This window comes from Anoplopoma fimbria, chromosome 14 (genome assembly GCF_027596085.1).
Source record: "Anoplopoma fimbria isolate UVic2021 breed Golden Eagle Sablefish chromosome 14, Afim_UVic_2022, whole genome shotgun sequence".
In the NCBI taxonomy this organism is placed as follows: domain Eukaryota; kingdom Metazoa; phylum Chordata; class Actinopteri; order Perciformes; family Anoplopomatidae; genus Anoplopoma; species Anoplopoma fimbria.
In genome coordinates, this window is record NC_072462.1 from 6010446 (window position 1) to 6031988 (window position 21543).

Genomic DNA, 21543 nt, shown 5'->3' on the forward strand with positions numbered 1-21543 from the left:
CCTCATTTTGCTAAATGTCACCACAGTGTGTGTCTGAGTTGGGTTGCGGTGGTCTGCTGGCATGCGACCAAGTGTCATAGATAGACTCACCTCAAATGTGGTCTGGCAACATCTTGTGGCCCCGCTCTCTCCCTCGCTCTTACTTTATTGCTCAGGTCAGCAAGACACCGATGAATCAGTACATTTACAGACGGCTGAGACAGGAAGTGAAGTGATATACAGGAGGCTCCATATTCATGTTGCCAGGTTGTACTTCTCTCTCCCTGTCACTAACGCTATCTCCATCTGCTGCAGGTTAGGGGGGATTGGTTATACGCTATTATTTCATTTTGACTCTGCAAACTTACTTCGTGGCGCGCTGACAGTGCAACAGAAGCCCTTTGTTCAGCCAAATTGTTCAGACAAGATGGGATATACAGACCATCATTGGGTACTACATTAGCATCCTGCAGCAACAGACTCTGCAACAGCAGGCTGGGATGCTGTTGAGGACTCTTATTCAATAAGCACATAATGAGTTTCTCTTTTTTTGCTCCATAATGTGTGGCCTCTAGAGACTAAACTAGCAGAAAAAGTACCACATTTGGGGAAATATGCTTATTATATTCCAAGAGTTAAGGCCTTTACACAGCAGGGGTGTTTTTTGAGCTATCACACAGCAAATAAAGGCATCAACCAACCAAGTTGTGCTGAACAGACTTATTCAATATGTACACTATATTGTGCAACAACAAGGAGGCTCTGTTGTCCAAACCAAAACGATAACAATAAAATATCTTATAGTAGTATGTAGTTGTTGGTCCTCTGCCTACACAAATGTATTTAAACCTTTTATTGAAAAAGTGTTGCAACTGTGGCAGATTTGCCTCGCAGCTGGCATGAAAAGTAAATGCAAAAGATTTGTCACACCCACGATGTGTAAAGGCCTTTAGGACATGAAATTGTTACTATATTTATGTTTGTATGCTAAATATGAAACTACATTCAAGGGCATTTGGATGTAGTCCCTGTTTCCAAATTAAAAATGGTAACAGGGACAATCCCCTCGTCTGAGTTTGTCTGAAATGATGCTGAGGTTGTTTTCAGTACATACTGCAACGATATAACATGTTAACTAGTGAGCTGTAGAGGTGCTGGTTGGTGGATGTTTCTAGCTTTGAACATGGCCAGTCTAGCTGTTTCTAAAAGGTGAATAAATCAGTTGTCAGTCGGTTCACCATGAAGCTCTTCATTCACCTCCTTATTCCGTTGTATTAGCCTCACTGATGTAACCCTCACTCAGAGCACATAGTGTCACTCATAAGTGTGTGTGTGTGTGTGTGTGTGTGTGTGTGTCAGTTACCTCTCGCCACTCGAAGCCCAAACTGCCACTTCCTGACTAATGGAGGCTGCATGAAGAATTACAGCCTGCTTCTGTCGTGATTAAATGACCTCAAAATGAACATGTAGAGGTCACTGGTCAGTCTGGTGATTGAGACTGAGCCAGAATCAGAGCAGGAGGCTGGCCACGGCTCATACGCCACACTCCCCAGGACACACGCATGTTAAAAATGGCAGCTGGTCATTACTGAGTTGATCAAGCTGATGGAGATTCAGACAGACATGGAACTCATGATAGCAATGATTATTAACACATAAACCTGTCCCATTTTGTCAACTCTTCTCTCATCAATCACACGAAACTTTTCCGAACTCACTCGTGCTGCATTTGTTGATATTTTAAATCATACTTACACACAAAATAAGGTGATGCAGCACCTGCTGTTGTAGTAGATTTCCCATGCGAACTTAATCTCTTAAAGCTGTTGTAATGATTATTTTATGCTTAAAATTGATCAAAAGATTCATGATTGCTCTAAAAAAGGTACTTTACACTTCCTGCTCAGCACCAAATAGCATACACAGAGGTCACAATTAGAAACTAGCTGGTAAACAACAGTGGAGCATTTAGCAGCTAAAGAGACAGATATTTGTGGAGACCAAAACTAAAGTTAAAATAAGAGTGTATATGGTACTTACATTTGCCATAGTCAGATGAATGATAATGTTGCTCTGTGTCTGCTGGATAAGTAAATACACCACTTTTTGCAAATATGTTATGTTTACTAGATGTTATTTTTGCAGCTTTTTCCCGTTGCCCCCAAAGTGGCCAAACACTGTGGGGAATTACATCTCCAATTGGTTTGTACTGAAAGACTATAACACACAGTGACTGAATCCATATGCTACAGCCTAAAAAGCAGCTATAATATTATTCAGTCCTCTCTTTTTTCACCATGGGATTTTCCAAAGACCAGAATATGTTTAACTCAGTTTCATTAGGTCCTGCTGAAGGTTGCAGACTTACAAGGCCTTTCAGTGTCCTCCATGTTCAGTAAACAGAGAAACGAGCTGCACAGACATTGCGTAACCAAACGTGACTCTTCCTGTGAATGCATTTTATTAAGTCAAGATGATGTTTGAACTTGAAACATATGGTATTCATTTGTAAAACATGTATTTATTATGTTAGTGATAAGCAAAAATGATTACAGCAGGAAGCTGCCTAATGAAAGTCTCAAATACAGTGAACACTGTGTCTCTCTCTACAATCATGCCACAAGTTAAACCTCAACAAGTTTCAGTATCAGTGTGTTGCACTTACACTATCTTGTTGTAAACATAGGTGCTACACGATGAGATTGAAAAGTGTATATGAAAGAGCAGCTATCTAAAGGCGTCTCTAACCAGAGAGAGATGTGGTAAGCTGTTGACCCAGCGTGAGTCAGAAGGTTTGAGCAACAAAAACTGAAGTCTTTCCAATCACACAAACATGGCCGGGTCTTCATTTGAATGCAGCTGAGTGAGTCATTGTGAGAGAATTCCTTATCTAAACAGTGGGCCGGCGTGCTAGACAGTGTGTGTGTGTGTGTGTGTGTGTGTGTGTGTGTGTGTGTGTGTGTGTGTGTGTGTGTGTGTGTGTGTGTGTGTGTGTGTGTGTGCGTGTGCGTGTGTGTATACATACAGTGTGTGGGAGTCATCAGTTTACTCTTTTTTCTATTGGATGGAAAGGGTGAAACGTACAACCAGCAACCTACAACAACTACGTGACCATTGACTGATCAAAGTAGAACTAGACTACAGAGATGGTGTACAGCGGTATATTTCCTTTCCGTAAAAGAGGTTGTTGTGTTGTTGTATTGCCACATTATTCTCATATTAATTCTACCCTTTCACAGTAACAATGAGATTTACTGTCACTTTTGAAAGAAGACAAATCTTTCTCTTCCGGATGGAAAGTGGAATTCATAAGCAAGAAAACTCACCCTTGCTTGATTTAACACACAAGGTAGCTTATTGTGGGCTAATGTTAGCTGTTGTCATATATTTCGGTGTAACTGACATTGTTGAATCAATTCACTGATTGTATTACACTTTTCTCCATGTGCTGCTGTTTTGCCATTTCACAGATCAACAATTTTGACACAAAAGTAAATCAGGAGTTATGTTTCAAGTTGTTATCTTTAGACAATCCTTTAACACGCAATATCTGTTTTTTCTTTTGACACTTGGGTGGTAGCAGAAACAACAATAATGACATTATTACCCTTTGCTGTAAGTAGACATGTCGAACTTGCTAGAAAAGTTACGGAACAACATTATAATTCATTTTTAGTTGTGTTTGTGTCCAACTGATACATTAAACTCCATTATTCCCTATCTTTTAGCTTTCTTTTGGTCTCTACCAACTCCTGAGGGAAATAACTGTCTCTTTGTCTGGTAAATGTCATCAGCCTTTTCATGGATGGATGGATAGACAGATACACAGACAGGGATGGATAGATAGATAGACAGGCATGGATGGATGGATAGATAGACAGATAAAGATACAGGGATGGATTGATAGACAGATACAGAGACAGGGATGGATGGATAGACAATCAAACAGACAGACAGACACAGACCGACCTCATATGACCTGACAGATACTTCAGAGTCTCCCTCTGGGTGCCCTATGAATCACCCTTCATCATCCCACCCTAACGAAGCACAGGATGCAATCCCAACCCACAGCATTATATGTAAAGAGCTAATCACCTAATCCATCGCACCCACAGCTGGGTAGCGGAGCGTTGTTTTAACAGAGTAAACATCACTTCAAGGTCTCCTCTGCCGTTTCATGGATCACATTCTGAGTTGGGATATCTCATTGAAATATAAATTGTACTTTTCCCTTTCTTTATTTTATCTGAAGCTAATATGAGACATTAACAGTCTCACACATCAAGTGATCACCAGAGTTACAGCCTTTTTAGTACAAAATTTTGATATCATATCGATATGATTTTTTTATGCATTTCATGATGATAATATGGTGAATCCATGTGTATACAAAAGTCAAATTCAAGCACATTTTGTGTATATTGACAGCTTACCTAGACGGAAGTGAAAAAGCAAGCGTGTAATTATAAGTCAGCAATGGCTTGCAGAAAACCACAAAGGAGGATTCGACAACCAAAGAACTGCTATACTGTTGCACCAAATCAGAACACAAATGAGCACAAATTCACTTTTACTCATATTTAAAAACTAATGCTCCAGGTTTGCACAAATTGATCTCATCATCTTTAATGGATAAAAACATATTGTATGTGTTGTTTGGTAGAAGCTCTTAATTGAAAAACTGTGTAAATCGTCAAAAAAAGAGATTGCTTTCCTTTTTTTTGTGCTAAAAGGAACTAAGAAATGGCAATATATTTATACATACTGTATTGTTTTTCACACAAAGCCTCCAAATTGAAAGCACTACTGATGTATTTTCTGTCTTTTACGCAGCAGCAAGTAAGTCAAAAACCAGTTTAGATCCATATCTTACATATTGTGTGAAGTACAGTACCAGTCAAAAGTCTGGACACACCTTCTCATTCAACGGTTTTTCTTTATTTTTATTTTTTATTTTTTTTCTACATTGTAGATTAATATTGAAGACATCCAAACTATGAAGGAACACATCTGGAATGATGTGGTAAACAAACAAATGCTCAACAAACCAGAACATGTTTTATATTTTACATTCTTCAAAGTAGTTGAATGAGAAAGGTGTGTCCAAACTTTTGACTGGTACTGTACATTGTTCTATTTATAATAAATGATTGTACTGTATTATACTGTAGGATTGCATATAGACATTCATGTCCACTCTCACCTCTCTCTTTCTTTCTCAAGCACATTGTAACTTAATTTGACTCTAAACTCACTCTCACTTATAGTCTAATCAGCAACCTCTCTCTCTCTCATTATCTCTCTCTCTCTCTCTCTCTCTCACACACACACACTCTCTCTCTCTCTCTCTCTCTCTCTCTCTCCCCCCCCATCAGTCGTGGAGTCATAAGCAGCCACTCAGTGCCCGGCTGAAGCTGAAGGAGCGCTGTGAGCTCCACAGTTCAGGATTCAGCGCATTCCGCTCAGGTTTGACAACCCGCAGCAGCAGCAGCTCCTCCACAGCCCGCCCGCATGGAGATACCACCGACCCGGACACCATGCACCTCTGAACGCTCCCACAGCACCGTCCTGTGTCTGGCCTGAAGGGTGGAAAAGAAAAGTCTGCAAGATCACTTTCCCTGCACCGCTGAGGTGGACCGAGCGTCAGAGGATTGTCTTCCCCCCCTCCTCTTCTAGTCCGTTTCTCTTTTCTTTTTTTTTTTTTTTTTTTTTTTTTTTTAATTCTTCCGCCTCTCGCAGTCTCGCTTCTTTATTTATTTTCTTTCTTTTTTTTTTTTTTTTTTTTTACTTTAATTGTTTCCTTGTAAAAAAAAAAAAAAAAAAAAGAAAGAAAGAAAGAAAGAGGCGCTGCTGTTTCCCAGAGTCTACCTGCTCGCCCAGCACCCATGAATTCAGATAAAAATGTGTACCTCGGCAGAGACAAAGGCATCATGCGGAAGAGAGCCTTGCTCCTTCGGAAAGGTTGCAGCTTCGAGATTACCAGGTAGGTCCTCTTTTGTCGATTTTTTTTATTTTTATTTTTTTTTTCTTCTTGTTGTTGTTCTCTGGGACAAGAGGGCGATCAAATCGGGTGGACTACCCCGCATAAACTGCAATCCCCCTGCAAAGAAGTGGCACTCTACATAAGGCCACACAATGACTGTCTTTCACCTTGTGGATCGGGAGGGTTTAGCCAGGATCTGCAGGGTTTTCTAAAGAATGAAGTCTGGTTTCAATCTATCTGGGGGGGAAAAAATCGCATTCAAAATCGTCTTTTGTTCATCTCCTCATTTATCATTTCAGCACCGTGCGCTCTCGCTTCCCTACCGGACCGTAACGCAGCGTTGGGGAGCGTTACGCACGGATACATCTCGCACCTGACACTGCAATGTTGTCAAAGCTTCTGAGTTTGACTGGTCAGTCCAGCAGTGGCTCAAAGCTGTCCAAATCATGTGCCATATCATTTGCAGGTCTTAATTCCACCTACAGGAGGAGATTTTACTTTTTTTTGGGGGGGGGGTGAGGGGGTGGATCAAATCACTTGCTGTAGTCCTATGAGGCAGGACTGGACTGGACACCTGTGAGTGCACAAACATCCTGGGGCCATTAACTTGGTGACAGACAGACCACACAGTGTGCTGCTGATGAGCCTTCTCAGCGTGATAAAACAGTTTTTTTGGCAAACCTCCTGGAGGTCTTCTCAAATATAGGGCCTTTCTGTGGAAAGCTCCAACGGCCGTGTGTCCCCGAGCTGTTTTCACCCCCCAACCTGCTCCCTGTGGGGTCTATCCTTCAAGTCATTTGTCAGTTTGTGTACTGTGGATTTGGACCTCTAGATGGCTGGTATTAGTACTTTCACTGATGACACACACTAGTTCCTTCCTCTTTGCACAAGCGCCCAGTGTCCACAAGACTCCCTGGCGGAGCATTGTTTGTTAAGAACTTGTGATAGCGAGGCTGTCGGAGCATAATAATGGAGCATGACAGCATGTGATGCATTCAGTAAGCTGTGAGCTGTTCTCTTTTGGGCTGCAGTAAATTATTATCTTCATTATCAATCAAACTGCCAAGTATTTTCCTAATCAATCATTTGGTCTATAAAGCATACAGTAAATGCACACACAGTTCAATGTCACATTTTGGGGAAAAATTAACAATATATACATGTCAGTTCTAAAGTAAAACCTTAGCTAACGCTACGCCAAAATAACCCACTGGTACTGGGTAAAGGTATTGTGCCTCTGAATTAAACCAAACTCAATTTTAATTCAGTTGTTTTCGGCAAGAGTGAAAAATGTCCAATGCTAAGGTGACGAATCATAAATGTCTAATTTTGTCTGACTTACAGTCCAAACCTAAGATATATTAAATTTACTATAATGTAAGACTGTGGGAAAGCAGAACACTCTTACATTTGATAACTGTTTGGCATTTTTGCATGGGAAAATTATTATCAAAACAGTTTATTTATTTTTTTCCATTGAGTAATGAATCAATCAACTAACTGTTGAAGCTGTAGCTCTCATTATCTTGATTGTGTTGTTCTGGTCCCATCACCTCCCACCTCCGCTCTCATTTCCTGCTATTTCAGACAGATCTGTGGAGGTGTACATGAAGTGCAAATTTACTCGTGAATCTCGCTTCATTGCTCTTATTGCTGATTACTTTGTCTCAGTATGTGTGTGTGAAATGTTGAGGCTTGTTGTGTTGTAGACATCTCTCCATCCACTCTGCCAGGTCCCACTTTCCAAATAGAGGCATGTACTGTGTTCAGGGTGCATGCGGGGGCGAGATTTGGCCAGCTTCGTGCCAAGCACTTACTTTCAAATTACACATCTCTTCTAATTAGCTTGATTTGTCCTGTGTTGTGAAGACGGGCCTTGTTTCCTCCTCGTCTGTTTTCTGTGGACCCAGTGTAAGGCTTCCTGGCAGACGGTCTCTCAGACACTAGCATCTTAACAGACGATCAATCAGAACCGAGCCTGAAGTGCTACTGCATTGGGAAATGGATTCTCTTCGTTACTGAGGGAATATGGAAGACACTCAAGTGAAGGACTGCTGCTGAGAAGTCTGTGTATATTCATTGTACTGCAGAGATGCATGACCAAAAAAATTCAGACAGTACACACAGTATGTTAGAATCATGCTCTCTCCTGCTCACACATACACACACACACACACACACACACACACACACACACACACACACACACACACACACACACACACTGGCTGAAGTGTTTCCATATGTTTTCCTGTGGCAGTATGTCATAAGGTAGTTTTATCTAGACAATGATCTGCCCTCTTTTTCTCCTCCAGGCTACAGACATAGTCTCGGTGTGCGACAGTGGTGGAAGAAGTACTCGGCTCCTTTTACATAAGTAAAAGTACCAGAACATACAGCAAAGTGGAAATGCTATTAAAAGTACAGAGGTATTATCAGCAAGTGTACTTAAAGTATCAAAAGTAAAAGTACGTATGCATGAAACAGAGGTTACTCTGTTAAAAGTTACCGATCTATAAGCACACCGGGGGGGGGAACTAGCGTTTAGCCCATCAGTGCCGGGGGCGGGACTTCAGCGTTGTCAGTCCTTTGTCTCTGACAAGCTGTTGTCAAGAAGTTGTCAGCTGTGCACCACAACCAAGGAGTAATAATAACAACAGTGGAGACCGCCTGTGACGCTGCTATCAAGGCTGTTCTAAATTGATTAACGGGGCCGAACAGCACTCTGCTTTGATGTCTGAAAAAACATTTATTATTCACCTCTGTCGTACTGCCACGAGATGCCGGGCTGAGACTCTGGCATAGCTTTCTTTAAGCTTTCTTTAAGCTCCGACTGCCACCTCTTTACAACACATTGTGAATCTTCAACCCTTAAAAGTAGTGTAAAACGTTTACACAAATCCTCCCAAAATAGACAAGGGTCTAAAAGGGAGAATTACCCCGACATCTCTGAGTCATTAGCATCTCTTTGGCATTTGAGCTGCTGAATAATAAACTAGCCGAAAAGGTTTGTTTGTATTTTATATAGAAATCATTTCTTTATGTGTTAAATCTGAAAGTAAACTAGTAATTCTAGCTGTCTCATCTCAAAATGTACTTAAGTACAGTACTTGAGTAAATGTACTTTGTTACTTTCTACCACTGGGGTGAGAGACATCTTAGAGTAATAAATCCAAATACAAGATTATTCTAAATCATGGGGAGAACACTTCACATCACATTTCTATTTCTGACTGTTTTTGGGCACTCATTCGTAGTGACTAAGCCTTATCTAACAAAGTCAGCGGACTGCCAGGTGGCGGATCATCTCACTGACAGCAGGTAGCTGCAGAGAAGCAGGTGAGAGCAGAAAAGCTGAATGGACTGCTGGAACCAATTGTTTGGTCATTTTCCTCTGCTATGCTGGTCTCCAGTGGAAGATGGTTGCAGGTGGCTGTATGTTGTTGTGTGGCAGTTGCAAGGCTGGCTCAGTGAGTAGAGTGGTGAGTAGAGTGGGTCTTCTCTTCAACCAGGAGATTGGTGGTTTGTTGGCCAGCTCCTTCAGTCTGCAAGTGTTCTTGAGCAAGACAATGAAACCCAAGTTGTTCCCACGGGGCTTCAAAACAGCCAACTGCTCCTAAAATGCTTAGGGGGGTGTTAAAGGCAGAGGTCAAATGTCATGTATGCACCTGTATATGACAAATAAATAAAGTTGAAAGTTTTTCATCTAAATTTGTTTATCTGCAGTATATTTGGATGCAGTTAAAAACATTATTAATGAAAACAAAATTGGGATGTGGAGTTAGAAAGATACATTAACTGCAACTGTCTTGGTCAAATGGCTTTGTGGGTAATGTAGGTGCAAGATTTTTGGACAAAGAATGCATAAAATAAAAAGACAATATCTCTGGTTCTGCTGCATTGGCTTTTTAAATCTCTTTTATTAAAGTAATGTGACTCTGCAATGTCATAGGAGTGTAAAACTAGATGAGTATTCTTTAAGAAATGTAAGCTTATCATGCTGGTGCATAAAAACAAGCACACACAACTTTGGGCAAGTTTTTTTGCCCTTGAGTCTTGAGCTTGACAGAAGAGTCTGGATGTCCTCCAGGAACAACAAATCCTAACCTATTTAGTGTTTCTTTCCCATTAATTTCCATAGCAATTGGTATATATAAACATATAAACCCCCCACCTGCGAGTGAACTCATGACTCTGGTCCGTCTCAAACGTCTTCCTGTCAACCCCTAGCTAATTGTGTGTGAATGAGATTAGTCTACACGGCGAAGCTCGAAGGAGCCAGGAAATCACTGGCTCAGCTCTGACCACCAACTTGTAGAACAAACACAACTCTTAGAGACCAGAGTGCCGGAGACACAAAGGGAAATTATCTGAACAGGCAGTAAAACATTTGAAGAAACAGCAAGCGCGCACACACACAGTGACCGGCGGAGGAAGATTTTATCAGATGAAGCCAGTATCAAAAATCTGAAAAAATCAGCACTGTGCTTTCTAACGACTACAATGGCAACATCAGCAAATTCTGATGCGGTGGAAACTAACCGCGTGGAGTCTTTGGGCTCGCTTGTCAATCCATAACAGAACATTTGTAGTTCATTTAAGGAAAGGCATGCGCTGGCAGGGAGCAGAAAAGCCCATTTATCATCGAAGCTAAGGCAGGGCAATGTGTGATTAGAACAATTTTATAAAGCAGACCTCACGATTAAGTTAAGGATAAAGGAGGAAAAAAAGACGGCCTGGATTAGTTGGCTTTGTTATGTGCGCTGTTCATTAATCAATCCAGCCGCTCCTTGCTTTTTACTGTCTAAGCATGCCTCCATGAACAAAAAGCCTCTCCCAGAGCAGCGATAAACTTCCCCGGAGCAGAAATAGATCCTGCAGCCGCTGAAACTCTGACAGACTCCTCCAATCACTCATCCTCTCCAGAACCTCTCACTTCAGAGGTCATCTCAGTGCAGTTGCTTTAAAATGCCATCAGCGTCTTCATTAACCTCTCACGCTGCCAAACCCACATTGTTTTTCTGACTTCAGTTGCCAGGGGTTTCTCCGTAGTTTGCCTGCTTGTCAGATTGGCACACGACTGCAGCCAGATGTAGCTGAGGTGCTGCATTCAGGGGCTTTGTAAAGGGACGGGCAAGGGAGTTTTTAGCATACGTATGTGCCTTTTTTATTGAAAAACAAGAGAAGGAAATATGTATTAGGGATTTTCCTCTTGTGGTTTCCTGGTGAAGCTTTTACAGTACGCTTCAAAGCAGCATGTAAATGAAGAACATGTGTTTTGAATGTCAGACATGTTTTCTATGTTTTTTTAGATCTAAGAATGCAGCAACATGGATAGGAACATATTGATGTCTTTTCTAACAGACAGAGGGAAAGGAGTCTTGGTAGGCTGGGCCGCTGGGGTCTCCCTCTGCGTTACAGTCTTAAAGCAGCCAGCGGGGAGTTGAATTGATGGACTTAGTGGCATTTCTGCTGACTTAGTGCACTCCTCTGCTTTGCATACTGTGAACTCATATAGCACTCTCACACACACACACACACACACACACACACACACACACACACACACACACACACAGATTTTCACGCTTGTAGTTTGGATTGAACAAGAGAGAATGAGGACACAGTGTAGACGGTTCATTTAAGATTATTTAATGATTTTATTACAGCCATTATTTTCTTTAATTGTTCGTTCAAGAAGTTCTCCACATTTAATGAAAAAATGTGTTGTTGTTAATGACACAGAAACATCCGGAGCCCCTTATCAGCAGGTCAACTTCATTTTTCAGTTCCCTCAAAAAACATTTCACGTCATTGTGGTATGATGTGACAACATTATGGTTAAGGTTGGGTTAGGTACAATCATAAAACTACTTGGTTGAGGTTAGGGAAACATGGTGGTTTAGGTTGAAATGACTACTTCATTCAGGTTAGGGAACCTTCTTTGTCAAAAGGAACCAGCGTTGGGTGTCGTTGGAAACATAAAATAAATAACAGTGTCCTATGTTAAAGCCTTTGTCCCTGCTTTACCATCACGTGACATTGACGGATTTAAATAGCTAGTTTTGTCGATTCAGCAGTCTAAAACCCAAAGATATTTATTTATAATCATAGAAGATCAAGAAAAGCCAAACATTTTAACATTTGAGAAACTGGGGAAAAGTACATTTTTGCCTCCAAAAAATCTTAAAAAGAGCATGCCAACGATTACACGTTGCATCTCTATGACATTGTCGGACTCGTAACATCAAAAATAAAAAATAAAATGAAGATTCATGCAGCAGAACTAATGTTAAAGTAGATTTGATCCTTTTTGTCCGTTTGTCCTTGCCCATACATGGCGACCAGCCACCTACATTACCCACAATGCAGCTGGTTATTATGCTAGTAGCGGCTAATGTAGCCCGAGCTGCTACAGAGATCTGGTTAACTCTCCTCTTTTTACCTTTTCACCCCGAGATTTTCTTTCATTAGCAAACCCAAAGTGGCGCTGACCCATGGGACATCACTTGAAGCAGTTTATCAGATTTCACACAAATCGTTTTTCACATATGCAGTAGTAGATTACTCCCTTGCACCTGTAAAAAAAGACTTTGATAATCGAAGATGCTGCTTCCAGGAGTTATTAATGCATGCTCAGTGTTGGTGCAATATTGTATCGCTTGTCTGATTTCCATAGAAGGTTGTAGCTGGGAAATTGAAACAGTGTGCAAGGCCGGTTCTGCGCCGCTCAGCCGTGTAGTCAGTCCCTCAGTGAGGTCTGATAAACACTGGACTGTAATCACTCCCATATGTGGCTGCATAGCTCAGCCCGACCCGGCACAGTTCAGCCATGCGCACGACGCAGCACACCAAGCTCATTTAGTCAGAAAAATAGATTCAAATTACTGGAGAAAAAAAAAAGAAATACCAAAAAAAGGAAAGAAAAAATCCCTCACTTGATTACAGCCCTATGTAAACATCTACTCTACGACTGAAACATCTGCTTCCATTTAGGGCTTTAAGACACATACCTACACATTAAAATGCACTGTGCGCTGCTACGGGAAAGCTTGGAGTCTGGAAAAACACTTCCCATAATAGTTGGCTGGAATAGGCCCCGTGTAAAGCGGGTTGTAACTAAAGAAAGGTATCGGTTGGGATGCGGCCAGTTCGAGCACAAAAGCCACATCCATACGAGAGTCATAATCTGGGGAGTGCTTCCTTTTTTAAAGTTGTATAAACTTTTTTTTTTTTTAACCAATGTCACGGTGCAAAGGGAAAGTGAGTGTGTGTGTGTGTGTGTGTTAAAGTATGAACGATCAAAGGAAGTCTGCACAGTCTGAACACAGTCTGTGTGTACACTGTGTGGTGCTTCACACCAGCACACTGCCCCCGTCATAACCCTTTCAGAGCGATCCAGGAGAGACGGAGGAGGAAATAGAGCCTGTGAAGGGTTACTGGTGTACATATTTAACTCTGCGGTTTTAAGCGAGGCCAGCCCAAACCGCCTCTTGGCTTTCAGAGTGAAAAAATAAAAGGGATGAAAGTGAAGCAGTTTGAAAGTATGCGTAGAATCATCGAGGAAGATAATATTTTCAGCAGAGGTTGTAAAGATGTGGATCAAATTAAGTTGTTGAAGTGTGGACATTCTTAAAAAAACGTCACACAGGGAGTTTCCCCAACCGTAGACCTCTTAGTTGTGCTGAAATAGTACATGGAGGATATTGCATGTTGTGTTTTCTTCTGAGCCATTCTGGCATATGAACGTCTGCATTGACAAAAACACAAAAAAACAATGTTATGTAGAAGACACGTGCACATTTGCTTTTAATGTACATGCACACATTAATGCATTTAGTTTGAGTGACAGGCCTCACTGAACCCTCTGTTGTACTTTGTTTTCACAAGGACCACAAAGTCTTGAAAACCCCTCACACCCTCCAATGTATAGATATTTGAATTGTTATGTCAGAAAAAGATCAATTTGGCTATTTCCCACCTTTTTAACCAATATAACTTATTGAGAAACACGTAATTACAATGCTAACATTATGCTGTTTAACAGGTAGAATGTTTATCATCAATATTAAAAGTTTAGTGTGTTGTCAGCCTTATTGGTTCTGCTGGTCAGCAACCATTGTTCTGGCTGCCCTGCTGACTATGGGTTTTGTAGTCTGTTAACGGATGTCATGACGATTTGCAGTCCTTGTTGCATCCACCTGGGGTGGGTCCCCTCTATGACACTACCCCTCATGACATCACATTCTGACATCACATTCTGACATCACATTCTGACATCACATTCTGACATCACATTCTGACATCACATTCTGACGTCATCAAAGCCCAACCGGCTGTGATGGAGGGTTCTAGAACTCTGCTAATCTCTCTGTTCTGAATATACTTACCTGAACAAGAGAGATTATTTCATTCAAATCAACACAGTGTTGAAGGACAGTCATTTCTGCTACAGAGACGATTTTCTACGCAAAACTACAGTCTACTACAGGAAACCAAGTCTTCTACAGACAACAAAACACTTCTAGACTACCAACTCTTCTACAGACTACCAAAGTCTTTTTAAAGACTACATAGTCTTCAACAGACATCTTAAGTCAAGACATCAACTCTTTGACTTAAAGTCAAAGTCTGCTACCGACAACAAAGTTCTTCTACGTACATCTACAGTCTGCTACAGACAGTGCCATGGATAGAAGATATAACCAAAGAAACGGGGGGAGATTTCCTGGCGGTCCCGGGGGCCCTCTGCCACCTCCCCCAAACGTCAATTCTCCGCAATTTGCTCTTGGACGTGCTGACAGGCACATCGACAATTTGACTAGTCAGATACACTATCTGGCAGAATGCAAGAGAGGATCAATGAATGAAAAGGCAATGCTCTGGAGCAGGTTGGACGCAGGTAGACTGAGAATTAACTCCCTGCAGGAGCTTTTAGAGCGCAAGGAGGAGGAATGCACGACTGAAACCAGAAAGTGCTCCAAGACCATCAAAGAGTCAAAAGCTGAAATCTCCCGCCTCCAAGAAAGTCTCCAACTTCAGGAGGAGAAGATGGAAGTCGCCCAGCGCCTGAGCAAGCAGGAATTTGACACCATGGTTGCAAGGTATGAGGCCGAAAAACAAGACCAGATTTCCAAGGCAGCAGTCGAGAGCCAAAGCACCGATGAGCTGCAGATTGAGTACCAGAGGAAGGTGAACCATATGGAGGAACAAATCCACCTGAGGGACACTGAAATCTTGGACCTCAGGACAAAGATGGACAGTAACTCCCAGGTGCTCACAGACACCAAAAAACAGCTGTTCAGCAAAGATGCTCAACTCCTCCAGAGCGAGGAAGCCTGGCAGGCTGAATACAAAGCTCTGGACGACACGTTCACACAGAAAGAACAGAGCCTGAAGACAATGCAGATTGAATTTGGGAACCAGATGGAGGAACAAATCCATCAAAGGGACACGGAGATCCTGGATCTCTGCAAGGAAAAGGACGGCCTTTCTCAAAGGCTAACAGAGACCATGAAGCTGCTGAACAGCAAAGATATTGAACTGTTCCAGAGTGGAAAAGCCTGGCAGGCAAGATACACAGCTCTGGAAAAGACATTCACGAAAGACCTGGCTGAACAACATCAGAGCTGGGTCGAGAAAGAAAATCTGATGAAGACAGACATCAATCAGATACTGGACGAGCGAAAGGAACTGGAGGCAAAGTCCAAAGAGCTCCTGTCTGAGCTACACCAGCGCTTTGATACGCTGCAGGATGAGAACCAGAAGGTGAACCAGGCGGTGAACCAGATCCACCAGAGGGACGCTGAGATCCTGGATCTCTGTAAGGAGAAGGACGGTCTCACTCAAAAGCTTACAGAGACCGTGATCCAGCTGAACAACAAAGTCGCTGACCTCCTCCAGAGAGAGAAAGCCTGGCAGGCTGAATGCAAAGCTCTGGAGGAGAATTTCACAGAGGACCTGGCCCAGAAAGAACAGGGCTGGGAGACGAAAGAAAAACAGATAAAGGACGAGAACAACGAACTGGAGGACCTCTGTCTGAAAATGAAGAAGAAGAGGAGAGGCTTCTTTTCTCGCAAGAAGATGGAGGACAGAGAGACGGAGTTGCAGAAAATGAAAAGCAAATTTCAAAAGAAGGAGCTGAAAAAGAAAGACAAGAAGGAGAAGGCGGAAAAAGCAAAGGAGGAGAAGACGGGTTTCTGGAGCTGGATGCTGAAGACCAATGAGTGTGACGGCGACAAAAAGGTGGAGTAAGCTGCTGGTTGTTCTGCTCAGGTAGGACAACAGTAGCTCCCTCCTCCTCCCCCCTTCACCCCCTCCCTCCTCCATCTACCTCACCCCTCTCTCTATCCACTCCCCCCCCCCCCCCCCCCCCCCCCATCCCCTCACAATCAGGGCAGCATAGTGGCTCAGTGATTAGCACTGCAGCCTCACAGAGACACCTCCACCTGTCTCTCTGTGTGGAGTTTGTATATTCTCCCTGTGTCTGCGTGGGTTTTCTCCTGGAGCTCAGGTTTCCTCCCACAATCCAAAAGATATGCACTTTAGGCCAATTGGAAACTCTAAATTATTCCCATAATCTATAGAAATGTAAAACAAAATTATTAACTAATTTTAAAAAGTAAGCCCCCCCCCCCCCCCCCAATTAAAAAAATCCCTAAATTAATCAAATCAGGACCCCCCCCCCCCCCCATAAATAAATTTAATTAAAAATCATTAAATCTTTAAAACTCAAACATTCAAAATCTTTAAAATTAAAAAAACATATTTTAAATCAAATAAATATTCAAATAAAAATGAAATGTGTCTGCCTTATAAAATATATATATATACATTATGAATAAAATATATATGACATCATGGTGGATATGACCTATAGGTACTGGTATCTTTTAAATTTATAGTATTTATTTAATTAATTTACTGTAGGATTAACCCGGGAATTAATTTTGACCATGATGCTTTGCAGAGTTACAGCAACATGCTGCATACAGGTTCTACAGTAAGCAGTTGTCCAGTATACAGTAATAATGCTGTGCAAACTACAGAAACTTGTTACAGTGTAGCCTATGCTAACAGTTTCTTATAGTCACTAAACACAAAGTACAGCTGTATTTCGCAATAATTAGTTTTACTAGTTTTTACAAGTGTATTTGAAGAACTACAATTTTGACCTGATGATGACAAGATGAAAAGTTGAAGGATCAACAAAGTCAAGCCAAGAATCACTCATATTTGCCTTTTTATGATGGTATGAACAGCTTTTTGTGAAGTGCAGGGAGCAAGCAACGGGAGAGAATAACATGGAGCCATACACATACATTGTATTTATTTTGCAGAGGCAGTAAATGTGATTCATATCTCTGTTTACCTAAAAAGGTGAAAAGCAACCAGAAAATATAGAAGGAAGTTCCAAAAATATATTCCAAAATAACTGAATAACTTTATAGAGAAACCAATGCCCATAAGTATCTTTCCAGTACATAATTTGTAATGCTTATGTCACCATTGCCCATACATGATGAAATAATAATATATTGTTTCTTATTTAATTGTGATAAACGTTTTAACCACAAGAGGGCAGACTCTCCCTGTATAAGCTCTGCTGTTTCCATATGGCGGAGGGTTAGTGGTTTTAAAAATGTAATTTATGAAAAAAGTATTCACACTTTGAATCTTTATAATTTAGTTCAAGCTCTTTTGATTCTGTACAACTCTGAAGTCAAAATCAAGCTGAAGAGGTGCAGATAAAAATGTGAGTTGTTTGCAAAACAATATAGAAATGAAATGCCTGGTACAGTACATTGGTCATTCATACTTTTTCACAAAGAGGAGTAAGTGCATTAGTAAAAAGTGGTGTTTATGTAAAGAGGTGAGGGTTTCATTCAGACATCGACAACAAGCTCAATTGTTTCCTTCTCCAACAGCAGAAGTTGTTATCGCCCACAAGTACTACAGCATTATTTATTTCATTTTGGACTAAAGTGATTGTCAGTGTCCCAAAAAACTGCACAAAAGCACACACATTATGCCACACACAACACATGTAGCCAAAGGGCGAAGGGCAGGGCGGTGTCCAGAGCTGGTCTGACCGTTACAGACAAAAGGTTAATTCACCTGATCACATTTAATGAGAGTGCCATCATCAATCGCTGCAGACTGACACGGTGACATTTTGCAGAGGCCACGTGTTGACCTGCTGGCATTTGGGACGCACTAGAAACAAAGAGGCCAAGGTCTGAATCCAAATCGTGTGCACGTGTGTCTACGCATGTGAGTGTGTGTGTGTGTGTGCTTATGTGTGTAAATGACTGCCATTAGAGAATGTCTAAAATGGTCGAAGCAGCTCTGTACTGACTTTTCATTGAAATTTAAATCGAGAGATTTAAATCATAAAAGAGTCAGTTGCTAATTTCCACCAAAAAACTGATTTGGAAGTAGTACTGAGATCATTGACTTAAGTAAAAGTACCTACACAGCAATTTATAAGATACTCCATTATAGGGCTACAGCTAACAAATGTTTTCAACATCGATTTAATATGTATTCTTTTCTGGATTAATGAATTAATCATTTGTCTATAAAATGTAAAAAGAAATGTCTGTTATAATATCAACCAAAGGGATGAATTCAATTTTTTTTTATCCAACCAACAGTCAAAAACCCAAAGATATTTAGTTTAATTTTACTTATGACAAAGAAAAGCATTAAATCCTCATATATGAGAAGCTGTAACCAGTGAATAATTTGCATTGAAAAAAAAGATTAATAGTTGCCATTGCAATTTCTGCAGTTTGTTTAATCCACTAATCGTTGCAGCTCTACTCTTGCAGATGTACAGAAGTATTAACAGCAAAAGGTACTGAAAAATACTCACTATGCAGAAAAAAGGGCCAAATGTAGCCAGTTTGAAATACTCTATACAGGGACGTAGTTTGGTCCAGTGTCTCCCAATCTAGCGGTCGGGCCAATCAAAAGGGTCACTTGATAAATCTGATGGGTCGGGAGATGATTAATAAGAGTAAATGGAATGATTAAAAAAAAAACACAAATTTATAGGGGTTTTTTTTTGTAACAAATTAGGATTATTTCGACAGATTTAAATGAAACCATTTGAAGGGGAAATCTCTTTTTGGTGGAACTGCTAACAACTCACATATGGAGAGGTCAGCATTGTTTTAATCTTTAACAATGCATTCTATTTTAAATGAATGCAGCAGTTTAAAACTTGTGAATTTTCTTACTGAAATGTAGTGGTGTGAAGTAGCACAGAATAATACTTGAATACCATAAAAGTGTTCTGAAATACACCGTTGCCAAAAACTCCACAGTCTAACCTAAATGTGTTCTTGAACTCACCATTCTGCTGCTTCTACTGTTCGTGTGTGAGGCAGGTTGGATTAAGCCATATTCAAATGAAGCCGTATACTATACAGGAACCAACGCTTTATCCACGTAATGTGACATCATGGCAGGTCTATGGATTTGCATGTTGTATCTGGATGCGTGTGACACAAACACAACCCTGCTGCGTTGATGCTTGTAGTGGTGTGTCACGCACTTTGCATTAGTGTTGTTACTCATTCTATATACATCTATTTAAAGCAATTAATCCTTTTGGATCCAGTGTGATTCTGTGTTTCGAGCTGCACATCTAATTGCATTTTTCACACTTTCACGTTCTCACACACAGCACAGTAACAGAGGTCTTTATTTATCCGACGCGTGGGAAAGGTGCCGTGGTCAGACATGGCTTACCCTGTGAGACTAAAGGGCCGGAGTGGCAGCTGTCCAGAGAGAAGGCGCCGTAGCTCCGAGGGATTAGCACACTATTGAGTCGAGAGCTCCTGATCCGCATCATGCAGCTTCACGGGCTTCCACTGCTGAGGCTAGTGTGCAAGTGCCTGTGGATACACACACTCACATTCTGTGTACCTGTGCACTGCAACCATTACTGGCACGGACACATGGATTGAACCCACGCACTTTAATGCTTACACCTACATTTAAAACCTGATCTTTGAAGTTGCATTTGTCTGGGGAATGCAAAGCCTGGGATAGTCCATCACTACTGGGTCCCACACATACACACACACACACTTGATTGTACAAGGGTTAAACGGTTATACAGTTTATAGTTCACTTCCAATCTAATGCTGAAACCCTCAGTAGTTCCAAAGGACAAGGCTCACTGGTTCTTCAGCATAATGGAAAGTAGCATGTGCGTGCGTGTGTGTGTGGGTGTGAACCCTTAAGGTCTGTTTTTAAGAGCACAGAGTACCTAATACGAAATATGGTAACACATAAGTGTATGTTGAGTTTAGTTGATCCATGTGCACCCGCATTAAAATAGACAGCGGCAAGCCTGAAGAATAAAGGTTGGATTTTCTTGTCATGAAAACTGTTAGTCGATCAACAGAAGATGAATCCACAAATTAAATCGATGAATGGAAATCATTTGGTTTTTTTCATAACACATTTGAATACCTTTCGGTGTCTTCTAGCCTTCATTCTGGCAGACTAGATGTCTAACAGAATTGATGCCCATCAGTCAGGATATAAAGTGTAACCTGTTGCACCAAAACTCATTGTGTGTATCCTTAAAGACTAATAAATGTGTAGAAAATAGTGATGCTAATTTTTTATTTTTTATATTTTGATGCTTAAAACCCTCAAGACCCAAGCTAAGTTCCTATGTAATGCTTGTTACCTGCTGATTTAAAGGAGGTTACCCCTGAAACTAGGCACAACAACGGCCCAGGCTCACTTAAGGTGGACTGACCTTTTAAGGTGGACTAGCTAATACATGACAAGTGTCTCCTCTGAGTTTTGCACTGCTTTTTACATTTTAATATTGTGTCTAACGATTAAGTATAACTTCCCTATTTCAAAGAGGTATCCTTCCAAATTTAACATATGCAACACACATTTTTAGAGGAATTTGAGACCCAAATTGTTTACACTAATGTTTGCTTTTGCTTGCTAGCAGAGTCCTCTTCTTACTTTGTGCTTTTGCTGGCAAAGTTCTACAGAATGTATAGTTCCCTTTTCACATTGACTCCACCAACTTTCCATCAGTGGAATTTCTGCATGTCATACAAACAAAATAGCACTCCCAGTGATGAAAAACTCCACAGGGTACCTTTTTAAATGTTAGAGTGGCCGTTCTATGTTTCGGCTCTCAGCGGGATTATTGAGCTTTTCTTCCTCCACAGTCTACTTTCATTTTTTCCCTCTTGCTAGATCTTATGCCGGTCTTTCATGTCCAAGTCTCAGTCTGATCATGAAAACTGTATCTTACCTTTTACCCTCTCAATACTTTATCTTCCCATTTGGGAAATTATGATGAGCAATTATTTACTATTTTCGGACAGTTTTACACAGATTTAATAGACAAAATGATTCAATTGACCTATGAATCCATAATTAAAATAATGATCAGGTGCAGCTTTCTGAAACGATAAATGGATTCATAGATTTGTCTATTAAGGCTTTTTTAAAGGGAAAAATGCTAAAAATTCACCGGTTCCACTCATTCATCATTTCTTTCTTTCTCTTTAATTAGTCGTATATTATAG

The 21543-nt window shown here is 40.9% G+C and overlaps 1 protein-coding gene across 4 annotated transcripts in view; it reads left to right on the plus strand.

The window, feature by feature from the left end:
* The first annotated feature begins 5823 nt into the window (after window positions 1-5823).
* Window positions 5824-21543, plus strand: part of garnl3 (GTPase activating Rap/RanGAP domain like 3) — a 63086-nt gene continuing 47366 nt past the window's right edge. For all 4 annotated transcript variants that reach the window (XM_054612284.1, XM_054612287.1, XM_054612285.1 and 1 more), the window contains exon 1: window positions 5824-5965. In XM_054612284.1, coding sequence (XP_054468259.1) covers window positions 5868-5965 — 98 coding nt within the window. In that variant the 5' untranslated portion in view covers window positions 5824-5867. The remainder of the gene's footprint in view (window positions 5966-21543) is intronic.